This window comes from Apus apus, chromosome 10 (genome assembly GCF_020740795.1).
Source record: "Apus apus isolate bApuApu2 chromosome 10, bApuApu2.pri.cur, whole genome shotgun sequence".
Classification (NCBI taxonomy): Eukaryota; Metazoa; Chordata; class Aves; order Apodiformes; family Apodidae; genus Apus; species Apus apus.
The window spans coordinates 6,286,137-6,311,697 of NC_067291.1; the positions used below are offsets into that span (position 1 = coordinate 6,286,137).

The following is a 25,561-nucleotide window of genomic DNA, read 5'->3' on the forward strand; positions in this document are numbered from 1 at the left end:
GTCTCTAAAGACATTTCTGTGATTAAGGTCAAATAGATAAAAAATGGCTTTGTTAAAAGGGTATTACAGACCATAAGAATGTCCACTGAAAAACTTACAGGACTTAGAGATATTTTTGTCCTGAGAAAGAGATATGCTATTTTAAATACATTATTTTTATAAAATCTGAAAACACACCACTCAAGAGTTAAACCTGAGGAAGACAGTATTTTGCAACATTCTTAAATTAACCTTTCAGTATAATTAAGTTTGGCTGATATCGTATGCATGTACAGATGCTCCAAGTGCCAATCTGATATCACCGTGATCTGGAAGAAGTTTCAAGTAACTCCTACGGTAAGATCCAACTTTCAATTTTACACCAGTCTGTACACCAGCCTACAGTCAAAACAGATAATACTTTTGTATTTTAAAAAATAAAATTATTTCTTAACACACTGCATGCACCGAAGGAAAGCAGTGTTTTTCCAAACCCTCACAAAACAGCTGTATTTTAAGAGAGTATTTTGAAAAGTAAGTAGGAACCTTGCAACCTGATTTTATACAGGAGAAAATCTGGCAAATTTAAGCTGATGCCACTTCTCACAGTTCCTCACCTGGCAGAATTCTAACACAACACTGTTCTTTTTAAGAGCCAAGGCAACATTTATCTTCAAGTCCTGTTTGTTGTCAATACAAATTAATTTGAACATGGGGAGGGTGGGGAGGTACGTATGCTTTACCTGTCTCTGTAGCTAGATGATACTACCAGTTTGAAGTATTACCCCCAAAAAATTACTTCTCTAATCATATGCACTTATGATCGAAATGTGTGCACATGTATGTCAAAGTGTAATAAAAGATCTCTGAAAGCACACTTGGTAAGGGGCATACAGCTCAGTATGACAACACTGACATTTAAGTTTTTTAAATTGCACTCCGGAAACTGAAATAGCCTTGAATACACCTTGAAAGTAAAATTAAGCCTTCAGAGTGCCACAGCTAACAACATCTTACAAACCGTTTAGTTCACCAGTAACTTAGTATTTCAAGTGGCCTGAAGTTTTTCAGCAGTAAGGTGTGTATTTTGCTCTGGCCTGCAGACTATCACCTCTGAGTAAGTGCATACCAGCAAGTGACATCAGACCGAAACCACACAGTTTCACTCCAGAGCAGCCAGCCCTGAGCCCGGCTCCAGCCACGCCAGCTAACACACGATGGGAACCTGTCACACCGAAGCCAGGGCAGCGACTCGGCAGTCACAGCTAAAAATTAGCTGGAAATTTAAATTCAAACTAGTTTCAAAGCAAACCTTTAATTTCACGCGGAGGAAAAAGAACCTGTTGAGCGATCCTAACTCCACCTCTTTCCCTCGGAGTCGCTCCGCGTTACTCACCGCGGCAGTGCCAGGGGAGGTCAGAGTACACACCCCGCAACCTGCACCTGCACCATCAACACCTACGGATCAGGTGGAGGGCCGGCACAGGGTTCTCAAGGATGACTGCCGCCCCAAAGCTGTTTACCGTATGTCAGCAACAGTCATCCCCAACTGATTCAGCAGCTACAGAAAAATCCTGCAGTACTGGACTCTCCCGGTTAAACCTTTCCTAATTGCTATCCGACTCTTCAAGCCTGGAACAAAAGGGCACGGCCTGTCCCAGCGCGCAAACGCCTCTGCCCCGCAGCCGGCAAGGGCGCGCTCCGGCCGCCGCCGGGGGCTCCTCCCGGGGGGCTCCTCCCGGGGGGCTCCTCCCGGGGGGCTCCTCCCGGGGGGCTCCTCCCGGGGGGCTCCTCCCGGGGGGCTCCGGGCCGCCCCACCAGGGCCCAACTCGTGGGAGCGCAGCCGGGGTCGGGCGGACCCGTCCCGCCGGCGGGGCCCGGCGCCCGCGGCGCTCCCCGCCCGCCATCCAGGCGCCTGGGCTCCAACAGGTAGGCGGGGGCAGCGCCGCGGGAGGCGGCCGGGGGGGCAGCCGCCCCAGGCCCGGGGGGCTGCGGGCCACCTGCGGGGCTGAGGCCACCTGCGGGGCTGAGGCCACCTGCGCGCTCGGCCGGCGCGGGCGGGAGGCTCGGCGGCCGCACAGGGAATGCTGCCGGGAGGCCCAGGCCCGCCTCGCTCGCTCGCCCACCCACCCCCTCAGGCCCCGCGGCCCCCCGGCTGCCCGCGCCCCCGGGGCGGGGAGAGAGAGGCCGCGGCCACCGGGTCCCGGGCTCCCCGGCACGGCAAGTGGCTGCAAAGCGGCGCGGCCGAAACCGCGCCGGGGACACGACGGAGATTAAAGCGGGGAGGCAGCGCCGCCGCCCCGGAGCTGAGCCTTACCTTAGTGGAAGCCGCCGCAGCCCTGGCAGACATTTTGTTTCCTTCTCTCCCCCGGAGTAGGGCGAGTGTGTGCGCGCCTGCAACTACTCAGGCCGGGGGAGAGAAACTCCCCACCGCCGCCCGCGCCTCACGCAGCTGCCCGAATAAACATCCCAGGGCGCGGGGGGGAGGAGGAAGAGGAGGGCAGCGGGGAAGGGGCGGGGACGGGGGAGGAGGGAGGAAGAAAGAGGAAGGGGAGCGGAGGCTCAAGTTTGATAAAGTCCGGTCTCTCTCCCGCGGCCAGCGGCGCCTCGCACCCCGCCGTCGGGGCCGGGGCTCGCCGAGCCCGCCCGGGGAGCGGCTGCCGGGGCGCGGAGGGCGGGAGCGGCCCCGCTGCCCTCTGCCCGCCCGTCCCGCCGCGGCCGCGCCGCGCACCGCCCCCCGCCCGGCCCCGCCGCGTGCCTTTCCCCCCGCGCAGCCACTGACATGTCCGACTGCCGGCGCGGCCCATCCCGCCGGGGCCCGGGGGGCGCCCCGACCCGCCGCCGCCCCTACCCCGGCTCCGCTGCCGGGCCCGGGCCCGCCGAGCAGCGGCGGAGCAGCGGCGGCAGAGCCACAGCCCCCGGCCCCGCCGCCCCCTCCGGCCGCCGCGCGGCGCGGGGCCGCCCGCACACTCGCCCGCCGCCGGGCTCCCCCGCGCGATGGTCGGGGCGGCGGCACCGGCGGCGGAGGCCGAGCGGCCGGCGAGCCGCAGCCTATGGGAGCGCGGGGGGCGGTTTGAAACGCGGGGAGCGGAGCGGGCCTGGCCCGCAACAGCCGGCCCCGCCAGGCGGCCCCGCGCAGGCTGCGAGCGGAGCGGGACGCGCTGGTGCGGGGGGAAAGGCCTGGGCGGCCGCTGATCCTTTGCGAACGGCTGAGCCGGGCTAAGGTTTGTCCTGCAAACACGCGGTCCCGGACTGCAGGACTGGGATGTCAATCAGCGAGGGCTCAAACCTGCTTTTGTGTTTGTCTATTGTTTGAGGGGGAGGGACGTTAGTTTTCAAGTTCCTAATTGTACATTTTGTTCTTGAGATAAAAGCAATAAAGACACAAAAAAGAAAACAACTCGGGAGATTTGATTTGGCTTAAGGTGGTGACTACATAGCCTTAGCATTTCCTACAGCGCCATGAACTCTGGCCTGTGGCTTTAAAAAATAAACTCTTCCAAGTTTTTTAGGCAAAGGGGTTTTAGTATCTTTTACAAAATAAGTATTTATTTAAGCACGAAGAGAAACACTGCAAACATTTTGTTTCCATTTAGAAAAAGGCTTTTAAAAGATGTTATCTGACTTTTGGGAGGAGGGTGCCTAACCCAAGCAGGATGAGGCTGTATCTGAAAACGGAGCTGGAGCTGTGACTCCAGGACACTCTTGCTTTACTCAACAGGATGGCACAGAACTCAGTGCATACTCCCAAGTTTTGTAGGACCAAGTTCTAAGTTAATCAAACCACTTCCAAAAGAAGCACCCACCAAAGTGCTTCAAACCTCAGTGAAAAGGTGGCACACGATGTGTATGAGCTACATCACTACCGTCCATAGTTTACTATGCTGGTTAATTCACTCTTGACTTAGTAGACTAGAACAGAAATTCAACGACTAATCAGATACATCCACTTCCAGTGAGAGTAGGTCCCAGTCCAAAATCCCAGTCCAAAACTGGAATATTTTGCACTCGCTTTGCAAACATTTCCCGAGGCAGAGGTGACAGTAAAAGACCTGGTACCAGCACCACGACCTTCCTGCAGTTGTACTTTGTATGTGCTACCAGCTGCTCTCATGCTCTGTGCAATCTTCAGAAGCACTTAAAATTCTTAAAAAGAGGCAGTGATTCAATGATCCAAATCACTCCTCTACACAGAAACGCCCTACCCAAAGCTACTGTATGAGTTTTACGTTTGTTCTCCTTTGAAAATAAACAAATTCATATTCCAGGAAATAGCTGAAGCAAATTCCCAAGGCAGCAGTCCGAAATCAGGGAGGAAGGGCCAGCTCCTTGGCCCTGGGGCAGGGAGCACAGCCCTGCGCGGCTAAGCGAGCCCACTGGGATGCTCCCCCTCGGAGCAAACGGTGCCAGCCCTGTCCCTAGCACATCCCAGGACAGCCTCACCAGTAACCTCTAGCTTTAGTTCCCGGAGCACCCGAATACCGGGGCTTCCCTCCCCCGCTCCCGCAGAGGCGCGAGGCTGCGCTGAGCTCAGGAGGGGCTTGTCCCCCTGGGAGTTCTCCTGCCAAAGCTCCTCTGCTGGCCCCTGCCCGACAACGCTACTGCAGGGTTTTCCTTTGTTAACCGCCAGACAGAACTACACCTCGGGTATTATTATTTTTAATCTATCTACATATGCAGAAGGCAGAATAGGACTTTTTTTTTCTGCCCGCATGCTTAATGGTGAGTATTCATCAGCGAGGCAGGAAGGAAAAGGCTGAGATCACAACAGGAAGAAGGGGGAAGATTTCAAGGTGTGGAAACGCACAAAGAGAAACTCAGGGGAAGGTGACCAGATAAAAAGCAGGGTAGAATAGTTCGTCCCTTTCATCTGTTACCCCCCTGCTCCTCTCCTTGAAAAAGATAAATTCTGGGGAGGGTGGGCAATGCCTGCAAGTTGGGGAGGAGGACAGGCTGAGAACAAAGATAAAGGCCATAAAATAAGATGAGGCATTCAGCAAGGGAATGAGAGAGGACCACGGGCATGCAAACACAGAAAGGTGGAGATGGATCCCTGAAATAAGGGAGCAGATCCAGGGTAAAGAATTTGACACGGGAGGAGACTATTTAACAAGGACGGACTTCTATCCAGGGGGCTGAAACATCCAGCAGTCTAGGAGAGAACACACATAACTCTTTTGGTCTTAAGAGCCTGATGGGATTAGTTTCTTTCCTTCCTTTTTTTTTCCTCTCAATCTCTTTCTCCTTTTATTCCTGTTTTGTTGGGTTTTTTATCTTTGTTCCTTCCTTTTCTTCCTTTCCTTCCCATACCCCTTCTCCTTCCTTCTAACAGTTTTTTAAAACTCCATCTCTACTCTTGATACGAATTAGAGGAGCTAGAAATGCCATCTTAATCTATTAGCATTGGTAAAAAGTGTGTTTGTTGGTACACACAGATTATTCTAATGAATATTTTTCGCTTGTTTTTAAGCAAAGCAGTAGCAGGAGCATGTTCCTGTCCTTTTAAATTCTTCCTTCCAGGGAACTTTTTCATCTCTTCATTAATCAATTGCTCACAAGCAAAGTTACCATCAACAGTACTGAAAATGCCAAATCAAATGTTGGTTACTTGCTGGCTGAATCCACCCAAAATAATTATTAAGTGAAAGAAACCTTGAATGATACTCGTATTTGACTTTTTTTTTTTTTAATTCTACCCTTTTAGGTCCTGAAATGAGATGGCTTCCTCACCTTTAGGGAGAAAATTGACTTAAAACTCAACAGCTGAGGAGGAGCAAGTATTACTGGGAAATGTCTAAAAAACATACTATTATATTTTCTTGGTAGGAAACCTAAAAATAAAACTATTATTTAATTAGTATAGTTAAAACCATAATCCTAAATTGATTCAAAGGACACAAAAGGACAATCAGATGTATGAATCCTCCTTTCTAACCAAAGACATGTATCTGTTACGCTGCAAGAACAGGAAGTCTATTCTCTGCTTTGTGTTGACTTAACTTTTTAAGAAATGTTTTGACCACTTAAGGACTGGGAAGAAGGAAACTGCAGAACTGCAACCACTACAGAGACAACTTCCTGTGGGCTTTGTGGTGTTTGTGGCTCAGAAAGAGAACAGTTCATGTAAGATCTTTCAGAGATACCAGATGGTTTTGCTGCGCTATGAGGTAGTCTTGGGATACGTAGCTATAAATATGCCTATATATTATCTATGATGTCAAGAAGGTTAGTTGATATTGTACATTCTGTATCAGTAATTGCCACTTGATTTCAGCATTTCAGGAACGAAATAGAAAGAGGAAGAGAAAATCAGAATACACCACATAAACCACAAGAGAAGAAAGTATCTGTTTCCACCTCAAAAAATAACAAGTGGCTTAACGAAAGCTGAGGGAAATTTATGTCCTTAAAATCACACAGCATTTCAGTGCTGAATCAAGTCCCTAGGGAAAAAATTAATGCAGTAATGATGTCTACTAATGATTCTTATCTTCCTCCCACTTCCACACAGTTAAAGCTTGCTTCCTATATCTACTTCCTTTTTAAAAGGCTGTGTACCACTGCAGGTGCCTCTTTGAAAAACACTGCACATAATTGTTCAATGTACAGTGAACAGACTCTTCCAATAAGTCACCGCCTCTCACATACTGGAACTGTTAAGACAAAATCCTAAACACCTGTACTTTACCTCTCAGTAACAGGTTAAAGCATACACCTCAAGTGCACACCACAGGCTGGATATGCCCTGAATGGGAACAAACCCAACCTGTTTTGCCAATCAGGCTGTCTTAAACTCCTGCTGTTCTGATCTCATTTTTATTTCTTGTTTAACACCTAAATTAAAAAGTATTAGGTTTAACACAATGCAGTGTGTTTTTCTGTTTAATCAGAATATCACTTCAATTTTTAAACAAATGGCAAGTGTACAAATAGATTGCAAGTAGGTTGCAGTGGCAAAGTAAGATTATTTTCAGCCTTAAAATAATTATTTATGACTGTAGAGTTGAAGAGTAGTCTCTTTGGTTATTATTTTGGGATATCCTTACATAAAGAAACTCTTGTCTCTTTGGTTTAGATCAGGTCTTAGAGAATATTTGTCATCTGTATAATTATGTGTAGTGACAGAATCTGAGACTAGTATTGGAGAAAATGTTATCTGTGAGTTGTAGTCTTGATTCATGACAGCTAATTTATTACTGAAATGTTATGTAAAACTACTCTAATTTCCATCTCAGACAGACGTTTTGTGAACAGGACTGTAGATTTAATTGCACTCCGGATGATCAAGGCTGATTTTACAAAATAATTCACTGTAAGTAGCCACTAGATGTCAAAATGTCAGATATTCTGAATTGTTGTACTTTGTTCATGTTTATTTGGTAGACAGGGGACAGTAAAAATAATCAAAGACAGCTGTGAAGCTTAAGCAGACATACATGCACTGCTGACATGGTTCCAGCATGATACACAGCTCCACCACAGACAAGAACTGCCCATGTTCCACTAATCTAGAGTTCTTTTCATATTTTGCTTACAGAGAGCACGACTAGTTTGCCCAAACAAGGAGCATCATATAGCAAAGATTAACTGCACAGGTAACTTTGATAAGTAGAAGTGAAGAATGAATGCACATCAGGATAAAGATCTTTGTTACTTAGAAAATGTAAGTATTTCTGAAAGGCAGCCCTTGGTCAGCTTAATAAAATTGATTGATCTAATGACCTTGCTGGCAAGCCCAGAAATTCTCCAGGAACCCTTGCACAAGATACAAAGTGACAAAACTGTTCTCTGAAACCCAACCAGAAATGCAGGTGTATCAGGAAGACTGAAGCTGACGAGGAAAGGGGGTTGCAGAGGTGTGGTTTGCCAACCCAGATAGTTTTGAAATGTGAGATCCTGTCTCTGGTGTCTTGATATTGTGACTCATTTTTGTTCATGCAAAGGGCATGCACACAGAACATGAAAATATGTACTGAAAATTGTTATAGTCAACACAAAATCATATACTGAAAATTGTTACACTGCTAGTGAAGTATATAGATAATACCACAAAAGCGTGAGCTCGTTTGATTCTTAATGCTTCGTACAAGAAAGACTCCACTGTGTTATTGCAAAAAAATTAGACACTGAAATTACTGAAATTTTTAAACTGTAATCCATTTTTATTGCCACTCAGATCTTGACTTTCAGAATCTCAAGATTTATTTTTATCCCTTATCTTTTCTTAATAGAATTGGTACAAGACTCCCATCTATTTTTTTTAAATTCACATACACAAGACCATCAAGTCAAAGGCCTAACGATGTATTCGAAAGTATGAACACCAGATTACACCCAGTAATTCCAGTGTAATCTTTACCTTAGTGGGTAGCTCTGTCCTAGTAGCACCTGGTCTAGAAGAGGTAAGTAAAGGGATTAAGCTCCTGATGGTCACGCCCAAAGTGTTATGAACCCTTTCCACCTTAGTATTTGCTTTTGTTTCTACCTCCAGATACTAAAAACAGTTAAAAGAAATGCCCTTTAAAAAGATCACTGTGTCAGTGGAAGAAACTCAAGCTATCTTGTTTGTACCCCCTACAGCTTTCTTATCTGTATGTTACTGGATGATTATATTGCAAAGCAGTGTCACCACTGGTCTGCAATGGTTTACTTAGGGCTCCCTTTCAAGACCATTATAATTTGAAGACATCAGCCTGAGACATGAATGTCTCAAATATTATTTTGCTATAAAATACTAAAGTTGAACACAGTTTTATGAGTTTTAAAACTGTAATTCAGCCTACCCCCTCAACAGATCTTATTTATGACAAACTTATTGAGCATCACATACTTCCCATCTTAAGAGTGCTTTTCAGTCACTTCTAGTCTGTAGCAACTAAGGAGACATCTGGCTACCTCTGATATTACATATTCTATTTTAGCTGTCTGCAATCAATAGCAACATTTAGCTCCTAGGGACAACGTGTGGTTTTACAGTATGCCCCGGTGGAATATCTCATCTGTAACTTTTATAGTGTGGTTAATGTTAAATCTTTTTAATTATACAAATAAAATTCATTACAAGTTTTTTAAAAAGTTACAAAGTTTTCATTTGCTGTAACAGTTTCAAGATGGCAATATGCAAGAGAAAATAATAGAACAGAAAGTGCTTAGTGTGGGAGGATATGGCACTATTTCCTGACTTCCTGTCAGGAAAGAAAACATGTCATGGGTTGGCTTTTGGGCTTTAGTATGTCACAGCACACGAAATCTGTGGGCAAAATACATGGACATGATGGAAGACCCACAGTCTTCTAATGTTACCTGACCCCTCCTTGCTGCTCTTGCATCATGTCACCACCTCCTTAGTTGCATCAAGCTAACTCTGCATGGGGATAGCTGAAGTGATACTGGTTAAAGAGCTACCCTTGTAGCACAGAGGCAGGAAAAAGCGGCCAAAGAAGGAGACTTTTTAAGCTGGGTTTACTGGCAAAGATAACATGGTTATGTATCTTCATTTACCTACCATTGCCTACACCTCAAGCACCCAGACCTCAGCTGCAGATTTTCGAACTTGTGGACAAAGGCATCCTCTGCCTTACAGAGGTAAGACAGCCACACCTACCCCCAGGTGAGATTGCTTACTTCACTCCTTGCATATTTGCATTACATTTTTCAAGTGGTCCTGTAAGGTATGACTCTGTGCACGTGCAAGAAACCCTTAGATGCACACTTCCTTATTTTGGAGATTTATGTAGATTCACCGTACAGAGACACATTGAAAACAATTGTCACTGAATCACTCAAAAGCCCTCAGAAAGTATGCATGCTTTTTATGCTTGGTCCCATTAACTGCAACCTGTAGCACATTTTCAATAAGATTTTCTTTTTAAAATAACTAAATATAATTTAAGTTCAAGATTTACAAAATCAAATTTTGATCACAAAGTAATATTGGATATATTTAACACAGTAAACAAGAGGTTCAAAATTATGGGAAGTACTAAATGAGAGGGTTTTTTTATGACTCATCCCACTGCTTATACCGATACAGAGTTCCAACTTCACCTATTTCTCTCAGGTGATGAGATTCAGTCCAGCTCTCTAGGCATTCATACTGCAAATATATCTGTAAGCTGATTTACATTTGCCAAACTATAAGTTCTTTGGATAAACTCAAAGGTGGCATCTGTCTCCAGGAAGGAAGGAGGCCTGATTCTGATCTTTGCTGAGCACTGCTGGTTAACACTGGTTGTGCACTTGCTTACTCAGAAATTAGCGTTTGAGAAGATAAACATGTGACTGAGGGTGTATCTTTACTCCAACTTTAAATCTGAGAAAGATGCAGTCATACATTTTCCTGACTCTGCTGCGTCACTAGAGAAGCCTTCCCTGGTGTATTCAGGATCACATGTCACAACCTGTGTTCTAGTGATGCCAAGAGGCTCTATTTAGAACGATGCTTTAATCTAGCAAAATGTATACAGACAGTACAGAAAGATTCAAAGCAAAAATATTTACAGTGTAAAGCCAACAAGACAGATGCTGATTTTTACCACATTTGGATGAGTGTTTCTCACATACTACATTTCTAAGTTTTTAGGCAGCATGGGCTTCACAGAAAAGTGAACATTATATCAATTTCATTAGCTAAACCTTTTCTTTACACATCTGCCAGTTCAATCTAGCATGCAAGCTGAAAAACTGTAACTGCCATACCTTTTTTTAAATGTGTGAGATTTTGATACTTGTGAAAAGTGCTAAAGCAACAACCTAGGGACTGAAAAGCTTCTTGTTTTCAGAGCAGGTAAAGCAAGGAGAAGCGTTAAAGCAAGCTTCCTTGTGAAGCCCAGTCAGCGTGGCTGTTTGCAGTCCCTCGATCCCTTGGCCAAAAAGCTTGTCCATTATTTCCAATGCTAAGCTTTGGTCTAGTAAGTTACAGCTTCTCCCCATAAATCTTGCTCCCTACCTAGCAAGCCTTTCTGAAAGCCTTTTCAAAACTGGAGAAGTCAATTTTGCCAACTGTGAGAACTTCCATGAGTCATATAATACTCTTCCTTCTTGCGTTTTTTTAATATGAGTAAATACTATAATTGACAAGATGCTTGATATTGAAGTGATTTATACAGCTTCTTATGAAAAATGTAACAAGTGTTTTGAAGAAGGTCTTCCACAGATACTTTATTTAGACTTAATTTTCCCATACTTTTCAAGAGCTTCTCATTAAAAGGGCAGCCCTCAAAACAGACTTTTTTATTGTCTCCTGAAGACTTGATTATAAATACTGAGGTTGAAATAAGCCCCATCCTGGCTATGTGTTATACTGGTATTTCTCAGAACATCCAATACATCCACTGCTGCTTTTTAGACATGCATTGCTGGACAAATAGATTTCAGACTACTTCCAAGTGTTTCTATCTATTCTCTCCACGGGGCATCTCTCTGCTTTCTGAACTACATGTGTCAAAACCATGCAAAGAACTGAGCAAGCTTAGCCACTAAGTCACCACGAAAAGCTTTAAAAGCCATTTTATTAGAAAAAAATCATTTATACACTTGTCTTCCAGTATAGACTAGTTTTTCTCCCGAGCCTACTTTTTTCTGTTTCTATAACTGTGTCAGGACTCTGGCTGCAGTAATAGGCCTTAGTGGCCCTGACAAAATGATTATGAAGATACTTAATTGGTTCTCTTTAAAAGCCCTGTAAAATGAAGGAAGCAACGGGGATTGACAGAGATTTACATGGAAGAGGGAAGGAGAGATGGAGGCCTTTCTCCCCCATGAACACCACACTAGTTGCCATAACTCACACAAAACCTCCTCTCTCTGTTCCCTCGCCAGAGCTGCATCATGAGCAGCAGTTAACCCACTCATTATTCTTGGCACAGAAATAAATTAGAGGGGTAATCACTGAATGCTTAGATCATCTGGGAAAATCAGTGAAATAAATCTCTTCCTTCATAAGCACATTCAACAATGATTACAAGTAATGTACAATGTTTATTATATTGGCAACAGCACAGGATAATATAGCAGTTGTTGCCCTCTTTGTATTAAAAACAGTATATAAATTCTGAGCTTTGCAGTATCTTTGCTCATATATATATGCAGGGTCAGCTTTACCGATGCATAGTCATGAAAGGCCCAGAGACAAGGGTGTGAACAGGGATGCCTCCCTCCAGCAGCACAAGCCCCATCTTGCACAACCTGCTAGTGAGAGGCAGAGCAGCAAGAAGGTGAACGTGTCTTCAGAACGTCTCATTGTGTTAGTACTTGACAATGCTACCAGTAATGAGATTTTATCAAAATGTGATTTAATGTCGTGACTCCAGCTGGGTGGTTAGCATGTGTATATTGTTATTTGAATTATGACTTTTAAAATTCAAATTTAATTATGTATCATATTTCATTTTAAAATTAGTGTTTTGCTTCTAAGCTAACAGATCACACTGTGCAACTGAAGGATATCTACATCGTATTTTTTCTGTGGCATGAAAAAGGTTAATTCCAGTGGTCTCAAGGATAAGTTGGCTGAGGTCTCCAAAATTTGCATGTTATGTATGCAGAGAAACTTCCTGATTTTAATAAAAACAATTATTTTCTGTCTTCCTGCCAACACTGAAAAGGCAAATGCAGAGCTTACATGACCCACCTCCAACTCCCCTTCCAAAATCTGTGTCGTGTCAAGAGTGAAGATGGTCAGTGCTCCACCAACACACTACTGCATGGAACAGAGAAAGGAAAGGTCCGAGTGAGGAGTACACCTGGGGACAATCTGCTTTGCCAGTATTCAGATTATTCTTTAGTTGGCATGAAAAATAGTATTCTACAGCACCAGCACGTTCTCCATTTTTAAAGAGAGTTCTTGTATTTGAAACTGAAAATAATTCAGCCAACATATACAACCCTTTATTCAAAGTGTCTCTGAATATAAGGAAACAGAGACGCTTTAAACACTCATGCATCTGAAGTTGCTCGGGAGGAATTTCTTAGTTTACTCAGCGTGTGCAGTCACTCATGGGCTGCAGCCCCTTAAGCAGAGTCCCACTGCATTTTTGGGGGAAGTTGTCTGAAAGACAGAGGGTGACAGTTCTGGTGTTGACTGCAGGAGAGGAAGGTTCCACCTCTGCCAAGGGGCTCCACCAAAACCCTCCCAAAAGAGGTCATTAGAGGCCTCAGTGAGTCAGTGCCCTTCCTTGGGAGGTACCTTCCCCAGACACCCGCTCTGACCTGCCTGGCTCACTGGGCCATGCTTCACCTGCCCACTACAGCCTTCTTCTCCCAGGGACAGCTTCTGCCCCCAAAACCTTCCTCAAGACTCCAGAGGAGCCTGACTCCCTGCACTGCTAATATTTTTAGAAATGACCCTGTTGCTGCAACGTATTGCAAACGAAACGAATGCACCATTAGATAACATGATCCCAACTCTACTGCGGTCTTTGCCTCAGAGAGACAGCAGCACAGATTGCCACGTGAGGGGCACCTGGCTGGACACCGAGGGCCCTGTATCTTGTATGAAAATGGAGGTCTAGCAGAGAGGGAGGACATCCCCTTACTCCATCAAAAAGTTATGCTTATATAAATCTTGAATGGCTTGCAGCACGAAAATAAATTGCTAGGCTGCCAGCTGAGATTTCAACTCCTTCTGAGCCTCTAATTATGCTTGAACAGCTCTTGGAAACACAGAATTCTGTTTCCAACAGCATAGCAGAGCAGGGAATGGGCAAGACAAATATTGTAGTAACCTTCATAAGCAATCTGATAGTTATCGTGGAAACCATCCTCTGCCCTTTCTTCTCTCTGGGGAAGTCAGTACTGATTATGAAACCACATTTAATATTACGATGCTCCAGAAATTGACTATCTCTTTTCTTATTTTTAAATATTTGTTTAAAATGTTGAAATAATGTTAATGTGTACTGCTCTCTTTCCATTTCCGTCCTCTGCTGTATGGAAGAAGCATTTAATAGACATATTTTGATGTAAGCACAGATTCACAGACAGATAATTTTCTTCTGAACAAACTTGTTTCTGTAAATATAAATGCAATGCAAACCTAACTGGCACAGTCCTGTCTGTGGTAACAGCTGTGATTAAATCATACGTGCTTCTATTGTCAGGGATGTTTATTAACCTCCACCTTGCAATGGAAGGGCAAACAACTGTGACTACACCCATATTTTAGCAGCAGCAGGATACAGATGTTAAATTCTGGACTGCACTGGCCTCACATCCCTCCAGCTCTGCAAACATATTTTATTTTCTAGTTTTGGGTTTCTTTCTACGGTGATAATGTACTGGCTCTTCATTTTTGCTTTGTTAAAAATCTCAAGAAAAAAAAGTGTAAAATACACAGCATGAAGCCTACTGCTTTTCAACATTAATTTTCCAAGTATTTTCTGCGACCTTTTTAGAAGAAAGTATTCATTGTTCACAGGGAACAATGTGCCTTGCATGACCTTAGTATTGTCACCTCTTCCTCACAGAGGACAACTGAGTCACAAACACCTGGGTTTCACCACCCAGCTGCCACAGGCACTCTCACTGACCTTGGGTTAATCACTTCACCTTTCTGTACATCAGTAAAACATCAATGGGGGCTATATGGCCAAATTAGTAATTTGAAGTAACTTTTAATGTGCTTTAGAAATTAACTAGTAGTACATATGTAACAGTACTGCTGTAAAAATGTAAATGAAAAAGACAAAATTAAGCCAAATACTGGTAGTCACTCTTAAAAACTCCTGCAGCTTACGCATTCAATTGTTAGTATTTTAATTTTGTTTTTTTCACTCCTAATTGAGTGTCACAAAAGTCCTTGTTACTTCAGCAAGGTAGCTTACTATAGGTGACTAAGTACTAGCAAAGTGTGGGACTTTGACAGGTTGTTCTTAACAGCAAAGGCCACCTGTTGTCACCTTCTTCCACAGCAGAAAGTTTTTGCAGATACAGGGCAGACAGTCTGGGATTTTTTGAAAGCTACATTACACTGCAAAGTACAATCAGATTTTTAATTTCTTCATGTTATCACTTCAGTGTCTCCTCCAGCATTACAGCTGTGCCATCTCTACCCTAGGAGGTTTTCAAGGCCAGACTGGCTACAGGCCTGAGCAACCTGGTCTGGCCTCATAACCAACCCTGCTTTGAGAGGAGGCTGGAGCCCTCATTAGGTCCCTTCTAACCCAAATTATGCCACAATTCTATGATTACTGCTTCTTGCTAGTGAGAATCAGAATTTCTCAGGGTTTCCACCTTCATACTAGCTTGGTTTTATAACAGAATATTAATTTTATGTTTTCAGCCTCCCTAACTAGCTTCCTGAAGTGTCTTCCACCTCCAGTGGTGGTCACTTTTTCAAGCTTCTTAAGTAATAGCAGGGAGATTTATTATACCTTTTTCCCTTCTTCCTACTGTCTGACAGGAGACATTACTGCCATTTGGCAAACACTGTGCTATTCCTTTTTCTCTTTATTCCTTTCTCAAAGAGATACTGTAAGAGTTATAAAAAGCAGATCAGCTCTGCTTGCACCTATATGAGAATTTCTCCTGTCTTTAAAAGCTAATGTGAAAACTAAGTAATTCACATACAAAACTTAGTAAAACGACTATTGGAGTCAGGAACCAGAAGAGAGAAGATTGAAAATTATCAAAAGATGCAACTCTTTTTACTCCCACCTTATCTAGACTTAATTTTTTCAGCATATTTTTGATATTTTATCTCCTTTAAGCACCATTCAATATGCAACCATAAACACATTCGTTATTTTTGCTTTTATGGATTTAAGATCTGTAATGTTAGACCAACATAACTTTTTTTTTTTTTTTCCTTGCAAATATAAGCTGGTATAAATGGCTCCAGTGAGTAATTTTCCTCAAGGGCCACCACGTAAGTCTGGCATATTTTCTGACTATCCACATCACTGAAGGTTGCTTACAGCTTTGAGCAAAACAGTGAGAGTGCTTCCATCCTCATGATCAGGCATCCAAGGAGACAACTCTCTTTTGATAAGTTACAGAAAAAAAGGACTCTCTGTTTGCACGAACACTTGTACACTTTTCAGTTAGTTGCCAAGGCCTGTTCACTCTTAAAGCTCCTGATGGATTCTGGATAGACAAGCCTAGCAATCCGCTCATGATCAGTGAGTCACCATGGTATGATTATCCGATGATTAAACCACTTTTACTTCCTTTTGCTGTGGTCACTCTACATTGGAGCCTTTCCAAATAGGTTCACATCCCCCTGCTCAGAGATCCGTTGATCTCTATCCCACATTCGAGCTTGTAACACCAAGAACTGTGGTACTAAGGCAATAAACCACAATGCCACATTTAATAATTTCTATGATTATCTGTTCATTCCCTTTTACAGTTCATCTAGGACAATCAATATTTTCCAGTTGTGACAAGCCACAGGGAGGAAGCAGTGTTAAGCCATTTTAGTGACATGATAATGACTACAAAGAAGCTGCTGGACATCTCAGAAATAACATAAGTAGGCAACACAGGATAATCAGCAAAAAGGTAATGTTAAAATGAGGGGCTAGAAGGTGGGAAACAGTAGTTCTGGGGACTAGAATGTATCCAGGTCCACTTTCACCTATGAAACTTAACCCACAGATCAAATTGAATCCAGCACAGTAATACAAGTGGCAGATAACTTAAACAAAACATGTGCACAACATGAGTTTTCTGGAAAAAGCCTCAAACAACTGAAACAATAATGGAAACAGTTTCTAAAACTCAGCCTGCTACAGTGCTATGAGACAGTGGGCAGCAGTAAGGACTGACAGGCATTCCAGCTCTGCCCAGGAACAGGGATGGCCACAACTGTATTTTGTTCCTAGTATGTGTGGCTCTTTGTTACGTACCTTAAAGGTAAAAACTTAGCAGCTAGATGACAGTCTTCCTCTAGTGTCTTTTGGAATGTTTCTGCTCTCTTTCACATGGTACTGAGAGGTATTTTCTCGGTGCATTATGAATTGGTATCTACTATAACCTAGCCAGTGCAGCAAGATGCCTGCTTCCTAAGAGTTTCTTTCATCTTTTTTAGATGTTTGCAAAATGGTGGTGTCCTTAAAAGTACAACCGCATCATGTAGAGGACAGAAGGAAAAGTCTAATTTAACTAAAGAGCCCTAAAGCTGCCTCAGTTCAGACTTGTTCCCAAGAGAACATTGCTGGGAGCCAACTACTGCTGCTTCCTTCTTTGCTTTCTAATGCTGGCAAGACTGAATCTATTTTTTACTTACATGCCACTTATAATATGCTGTGAAATGCACACAAATGCAAAGAGAAATTTAAAGCTATCTTGATAAACATTTGACATCGGTTTCCAACGCTTAGAAACAGTGTGTTGAAGATCTGAACTCAGGTAACACAGACAATACAGCAGTCCAGCATTTTTGTGCTTTAGTTACATAGAAATATCAGCTGTGAGATGAACAGTTACCTTACTTGAAAGAGAATATTCCAGCATCTTTACATTTACACTATTGTATGTAGTGGCTTGTGATTAGTAGTCTGGCTGCACTACTGACTTTCTGTATAACTGTTCAGGTGACTTAATTTGCTCAGTTTGAAGTAAAAATAAAATACATAAGTGCCTTTGTAAACCACTTCAAGATCACGTGATTGTTATGTTATATAAATGCTATTTTTTATGGTAAACATTTCTTCACTACATTCACAATTTTCTTACCTATCTCTAAACACAACTCAAAATGTCTGCATAATACTCCACTGACATCCTCTACTTGGCAGTTTGGGTTGTAAACATGAGTATCCACCTCTACTCAATCTGCTTTCAGCCTTTTCTCTCTGATGTTTCTCCCAATCTCCAGGCAAGAGTTGCTCTCTCATTTACACTGCCTCAGCCACTTCAGACTCTTGACTACCTTTAACCTCCAGAATCACTTCCTAACTTTATGTGATGTTTGTAAACTTCTGTTCACTTGAACCTAAAGATGATTATTTCAATCACATTTCTCCACTGCAGCAAGCTCACATGCTGGAATGAATTTTGCAAGATAGTCATTTTTGCTGCATTTCAAAACCAGCCTTAATCTCAGCATCTCTGTAATTTTCCTTTTGTCCTAGGTAACTGCCTGCACTTTATTCAACAGAACGTACACCTCTTTCTTTCTGGTTCTTTTTGCAAGTAGTTTTGAGCAACAACAAAAATAATGTTATCTAAGGATGCAGGTACATTTTTTAAATGTCACAAAAACATATTTTTGGCAATAACCTCAGAGCAAAACAAAGATATCTTGGGAAGGCCTGCATTTAAAAATAAATTCTATTCTAAACCAGGGGTCCCTGTGCTTTTTCAGAGGAATGGGTTCTGTCATTCCTTACATACAGTAAGATATTCATCAAAATGAGTTAAGAGCTATGGAGATACAACACTGCTCTGTATCTACAAATCCTTCCTCATAGTGCTGAGTGAGGCCAGCCATCTGTTGCCAACGGGCCTTCCCCAGTTTGGAGTAGCACAGGAACCGCAGCAATTACCTGAAAGGGAAAAATTATCAGGATGCTGTTACCTCATTTTCCATTGTCTTTTAAAGGTCTTAACAGCTGGAACTAAAGGTAAGAGACAACAGCTGGTTATTTATGCAATGTAATAACAAGGAGAGTATGACAGTAGCTCTCTGGCAGAATCAGTGGAGTTTGTTCACCAAGTGCAGGAACAGACACAAAGAATTTCAAAGCTGTCCTGCCATTCCAGTTCTCTGCTCACCAGTTGACCCTGAATAACTAAAATTAAGCTTTTATCTGTCCGTATATTCTTGGGTAGATGCTGCACTTCATTTCTTCTGGAAGGTGCAGCCCAGAGGAAGGCAAAAATTACTTCTGTCATATCTGTATTGCCTGAACGCTGTCCCTGCCCAATTACAGCAGTTCCTGATGTAAATCAGCAGAACGCTACAAGCAATGCTGCAAGGACATACTTTGTCATGTCCTCTGTGGACCTCCTAGGACAGGAACAGAAGAGGGAAAAACAAGGGTCTCCTAACATCAGGCATAACTTGGGAATTCTGTCCTGGACTCTTGCAAGCCCTCTGAAATTCTCCATGTCACTGCAGCACAGAGAACAGGAGGAAATTAGACTCACAGTTGAGCTAAGTGAAAAATAGAATCAAATCCCATCCCTTAATAACACAACAATTTCTTCAACTGACTATCAGAAGCAAAAAGGGCTATAAAAATTACACTTGCAATCTGAAAAATACAACTCAATGTAAGCTAAACCTGCACAGAGGCCAAGACACTGGAAAAAATCTGGAAGACCAGGGTGACAATGGGGCACTGCTTTGTGAATGCCAGGCTTGCAGACCCTTCTGAACATCTGCTGCTTGTGACAATGCTGTGGGCTTAGAAAGAATTCTGCTGCTGCCCAGCTCATCCTAACTTCTGCTTTGTTTGTGACTCCCCTGTTAGTTGCCTTAGAGCAATACTAGTATATTTAATGTTTTTAATATTTAATCTATACTGATCTGGTACCATAACAGATACTTTTCAAAGATACACAAGAGACACTTCAAATCCATTTGTATCATCAGCCTCAGACATTCTGTAACCAAACAGCACTGTTCTTCAGGGTGACTTCAGTGCCCTGTGGAATGAATGGATGCTGTATTTGGTAGTACAGTGTTTCCAGATCTCCAGCCTGCAGATGGTCATGGCATTTTCCACATGACTCCTACTGTAATACCAGAACCACATAAGTCATTTATAAGTAACTGATATGCCACAGCACCTTACAGCACACTGTGCAGCATTCAAAACTGAGCAGACAATACAAAAGAAACATTAGCATGCCTTGGTTTAATTTTATTTGGAGCATATATGCATCCAGAAAAAGCAGAAAAGCAGAATAAATACTGATGCATTAGCTAGCACATGAAAATGTCAGAACTCCCATTAAATAGGATAAACTAAAATGCAACAGACTGATTAAGGACGTGCCCACCAAAAATAAAAGGCTATTTTGTTGTGTGGTCAAGCCTCTGAAAATACTGTTACCATTGATCTGAATTCACATGTATAATTGGCAATTACTTTGTTACTGGAGAAAGAGGTGTCTAATTGCTGGGAATGACCCTTCTGTCTTTGTTTTCCATTCCCCTTCTCGTTCCATTGTGTAAATAGATATACACTTTCATTTTGTCTTTTCTTATTACAAGACATAATAAAATTACTTTTTAAAACATTAAAAACTGGAGACATGGATTGAAAAGTATCAAGGAATACAAATCAAACTGTATGGCTTTTGATGCTAAGAGAATATTGGGTGAACAATGAGATCACACCAGCTTTCAATCTCCACATATTCAATGCATTATGCAGAATTCTACACATCAAAAAAATATGAAAACAGGAAAAAAGTTCCCACTGGTACCACAAGCAAGCATTCGGGACACATAAATACATATTTTCTTTAAACATTTTCTGTTAGCTTCTAAGCATATTTTGTTTCAATAGAAAGCTTCATAATTTTTTTTTTTTCCTTTAGGATCCTAACAAGGAAATTCTGGTGCTAATGTTTCAGGCAGACTAAGAAACAACAGCAGTGCCCCCCACTCCTAGCTACAGCTGCCTATGTAGTTCAGATCAACCTCAGTAGCAGCAATATCCATCTCAGAAGAAATGTATTAAAATATTTCTCTGGGTAACCAGAGTGCAGGTGGAACAGACAGAGCAACTACATCACAAACTGAACGTGAGTGTCTGACACCACTAAGACAGTAAACAATATTAAAATTGTAACTCAAATCCAAGTTGGCAATTATATTCCCTTCAACGAGTCTGACACATCTCCAGTGTGCCTTGGTGAAACAGCAATTGTCAGTCGTCAGAATATTTAATCTTGTTCTGGAAATGTGCTTGCATGCAAGTGCCAAACAATCCCAGTTTGGCCAGAGCCTGGGCTCTGTGAAGGAGGCAGGCAGTTTCAGACTGGAACGCTACCCCTGATGAGGCTGCAGCACTGGAAGGGAACCACTTAACTGTTGGAATGCCTTTGTTTTAACACAGCTCTCCTTTTGCAAAGCTAATACCAAACTATCAACAATAATTTACAAATATAAAAGACATGCTCATTAACCAAACACTGATTACTAAAAAGGAACAGATTTCTCTTCCTGTACATGAGCAATAAACTAAAAAGGGTTGCTCTTAAATCAGCTCAGTGATGCAGATCTTGCTTACAGAGCGTGGGCACTCAAAAATAAATTCATAGCTACAGTATAGGTTTAATGTCTACACATCAGTGATCATGAGGCAAGTGGACTTGAATTAGCCATTTTGTCCCTAAGGTTTAGTCTCCGGCACCATTCAGAAACAGATCAACACAGCCTAAAATAACTGCATTGGTCAGGACCTTACAGAGCTTCACATCATCTGCCACAGTACAGACTCAAGAGACCTGAGCTAAAGTCTTGCTTCCTCCTTTCCACCTCCATGATCTGAACCTCAGCCAGAGCCCCATGATGAAGGTAGCTGCACTGCTTTTATGTCAACATGCCAGCTGGGGAATCCCTACATAACTTGTTAAGCCAGTTCTGAGGTTGCAGTTGCCACCAAAGCACCCTGAATTAGCCAGTCCAATCGACCACACCAACTGGATTTTGCTGTTGAATATTACAAAAGGTTTTCCTTTTTTAAAAAATCTGCTTATCCATGAGGTCAATTAAGAATACAGCATCTCTAAACATTAATACAAGTTACCAGTGCACATCAGGCAGGCACACACCTACCTTAAAAGAAAATATTACATTAGTTTGAATGATGGAGACAGGTTTGTAAAGATACATGAAGAAAAGAGGAACATTCCTTTTTGATTATGTGGACTCCCACACGCAATGTCATGAAGAATTTGTGTGGGAACTTATTTACAAAACTGGGACTTACTGTCATTACACTGCACTGAAGCAGGAAAAAAAAAATTACCATGCTATAAGTCAAATGTCACAGCAGAATTTAATATGCTGGAATTCCTGGAAAGTGTTCTAATGCTTTCAGTTCAAATAGCACACTCTGCTTTTTATAGCAAGGAATTTTAATTATTATTAGTTTCTGGCAATCCCTATAGTCTGCTGGCATTTTCTAACCCACAGAGATTAAAACCTGAAGAAAAACAGACTGTGAAAAAAGCAGAATGTCTAATTGAAGAACTCAACATCTATTTAACCGTGACTTACTAATATAGATATGTAAGTAGGAGTTCAAGATCAAGACATTATTCCCATCTTCTCCCCAAATGTGCCCCTATTAATAAACTGAATTCACCTAACAGTAAAAATACATCAAAGAGAAGTGGGGAAGTCAGTGGATTGCATAGAGGATGGCAGTGTAGTAGATGAACTGAGGGAAGACCAGCAAAACAGTTTGCCTAGAGAACAGAAAGAAATCCTGGAAAGGTTGCTGCTTCTACCAAATGACAGTATCAAGGGTCCTTGGCACTTAGGGTAAGTTAGTCTTAGCAGATTTATGGGGAAACAAGTTCCCTGCAGTGCTTTCAGCAGGAAGACAAGTTGACACTGCCAGGTTTCCAGTCCCCATCTCACTTCTTTCCCTTTCTACTTTGCTTTTGCACAAATCAAATACAACCTCAGTTCACCAGGTGTTGGTCTATATTCCCTGCAGCTGCCCCTCAACTCTACACACTGACATGTCACTGTGGCTGCCACATAGCTATGAATGAAGAACACCAGGTTCAGGCAATCCCAAAGCTTCCTATTCCTCTGTCCTCTGAGCCACGTCCTATTCCCTTCTGCTCAACCTTTCGCTCACATTGCTCCAGATTTCAACAGGTACCTTCTGGCTTCAGACTGTTGACTAACCCTTCCTCAGCCACACTGAGGGTGTTACTTAGATTTGCTGCTTGTGGCAGCTCCATGCCCTCACCTGATGACTTGTTTGCTCCGAGCACTGAAACCAGTTTGCTGGCTGATGCCTTCACCAGAAGCCTTTTTTGATGGGGCAACAGCAGAAAGAGAATCTTTGGAAAGTTCCTGTGATGTGACATTAACAGTGGTGTTTCTGTCCCAAGCACACCCGGAGCAACAAACTGTTCCTCTGAACATTCAGGGAAAATATTCCAAAGACGTGTGCAGCACCAGACTGATGGGATGCCCTATGCTCCCTCTCCTTAATCCAAACCACACTTTAAAAATGAAAGACATTATGCTAGAAACTGATTAGCACTTCCTATTATATTTGCAACTTTTAGTAGAGAGACAGCAATTCCCTGCCAGGTGGCTAAATTCACAGCTGGGAAGAAGCCTGGATCCCCTGCACTTTGGCATTTCACGATTTGTAGCAATGCAGCATTGTCTCTAAGAAAAGGATTTACTCAGTAGCAGTCTCCCCTTCACAGAGTACTCTGTGCCTCCTCTGTTCCCACTTTTATGCTTTTTGCAGTTTTCCTAAGAAAGAAAACATTCGCATGAGGCAGACACCAAAAATTTCACAGTATAACAAATCCTCTAGGATTCTTTGTATGTTATATACTATATGAATTATATGCTATATGAATAATGAAACATTACACAACTTACAAAACTACTATATTCATAGATTTGCCTCTTTTAAGTTTTACTGAAAGTATAACTTTGATTTTTCATGAAAACTTCTTCAATTACTAACATTTATCAACATCCAACAGTCAAAACCTAGCAGATGTCAGTGTTGTCCTTGTTAATCCTTTTCCCTGGGAAACATCTTAAGGATCTGCAGGCTGCTGTGCTGAGCTTCCCTTCAGCACATGAAACTCATTCAGATACCTGCAATGACAAAATTCCTACCAGATCATTTTTGGTTTTCTGGGATGGACTGAACTCCTTGCACTTTGTAGTTACTCGTCAAACAAGCACTTGTAACAACCCATTATTAGTCTTTCTTTGGGCCTTCATCTACTTTCCCAAGTCTCTCTGTAAACATAATGCTTGAAATTTAGATATACAACTGGAATTTTAGCTGACTGATTTGGTTGGATGGTAAGGGAAACATTGCTCTTGCACATCATTTTTTCTGCTGCTTACTTTACCATACCATGGTCACAGTACTTAACATATCCTTTGGAAAGGCTAAAGAATCTGCCTTCTGGACACAGAACATCACTCAGAAACAGTAAAATTGTCTCTTATGTGTTCTTTGCCTGTGAAGCAACCACGAAACCCAAGACGGTAACATACGGTTTGTTAGGCATCACCTTGCCTTTCTCCAGTCTCACTAGGCCAGGGCTATGTAAAACTCCACATCCATTTAAAGTTATTAAACTTTAATAATAAAGAAAACTTGCCCGGGTGTTCTCAGCTGTAAACTTTCTATTTGTCACCTGCTACTCCCTGACAGAAAGATTCACAGATGGGAGAGACTGCAGATCAGAAACGATCAACCTTACAAGCACTGAGGTACAGAAATAGCATAGCAGAAATTCACTGCCTCCATTTCGCCCAAGCCTCATTAATGAATCATTATTCCTTTTCCTTGCAGGCACTTCAACACCCGAAAGGCCACCTATTGTGCCCAAGAGTGTGAGCACACCCACTTTGCAATCAGTAACTTTAATTGAAGCAATGCAAAAGCAGGGCACCAAATTCAAAGAGCTACTACAGGTGTGGGAAGACAGGAGCTGCGAGACTTGATGTTCTTGAAATGATGGAAAACTGAACACAATTTCTACAGACCACAGGCAATGGTGAGCACTGACAAGTCCCTGCAGGTGCTCATGATGGGTCAGCATCTGCACAGACACTCGTCATTTCACAGGGGCAACTCGCTGTGCAAGCAGAACCTTTGGTGGTGGTGGTGTACTTTTTACCAGCAGAACATGTAGAGAGACAACAGCTCCCTCCTCCCCGAAGAATGTGGCCAGCCCCTGCCCGCCCCTCCCAGCTCCCCATCAGCACCACCTCCAGCCATTCAAGACCGAACATTATCCCATGTTTCACAGGAGATGGAGAATTGGAGCAAGTGCAGAAGACATGTAAGCACCTGGCACGTGATCTGTACAAAATACTGCAGGAGGGGAAGAAAAATAAAAGTACCAGATACGTCTCTGTTGAAGATGCCTAATTAAAAAAAAAAAAGTCTGATAGGCTGTGGATTTTATTGTATTTCAGTTTTAATTCCTTGTTGGCAGTAGCTAGTCTCATTTCATTGCTTTTAATTTCTCCTCAGGTCTATTTGCAAATTTAATAAAGGTCTTTGTGCATGCTCAGGACTTGTTCACTTAATTGAGTGAAACTAGAAGCCACAATTATGCCAAAAGGTTTTATTAGGATATTAAAGAATAATCAACAATCTTTCCCCAACCACTCCCCAGTTAGATTGCACAAAGATTTAGCTGATGTTTTATTCAGGCAGAGGCATAATACACTGCCTACTGCTGCTCTTAAAGGGAAACCTTACAAGTATAGGGTCGCCTCACTCAAGAAAATAAAGGAAAGCAGTTTAAGACTCTGTAATATCAGAACCACTGCCACAATGTACCCCAAGAAATTCCAATCCACAAAGCTGTGCTTGTATTTAAACCCTCTCCAGGTGGGTCTATGTCACAGATATGATGAGTAGTAGAATATAACTCTCTGCAAAATATG

General features: G+C 42.6%; 1 protein-coding gene across 9 annotated transcripts in view; it reads right to left on the minus strand.

Moving 5' to 3' along the window:
* Positions 1-25,561, minus strand: part of TJP1 (tight junction protein 1) — a 160,949-nt gene that overhangs the window by 70,713 nt on the left and 64,675 nt on the right. For 2 of the 9 annotated variants that reach the window (XM_051628981.1, XM_051628979.1), the window contains exon 1: positions 2,297-2,656. The exons of the other annotated variants lie outside the window; for them this stretch is intronic. In XM_051628981.1, the coding sequence (XP_051484941.1) occupies positions 2,297-2,329 (33 nt within the window). In that variant the 5' untranslated portion in view covers positions 2,330-2,656. Of the gene's footprint in view, positions 1-2,296; positions 2,657-25,561 lie in introns of those variants that run through there. 9 annotated transcript variants of the gene reach the window in all.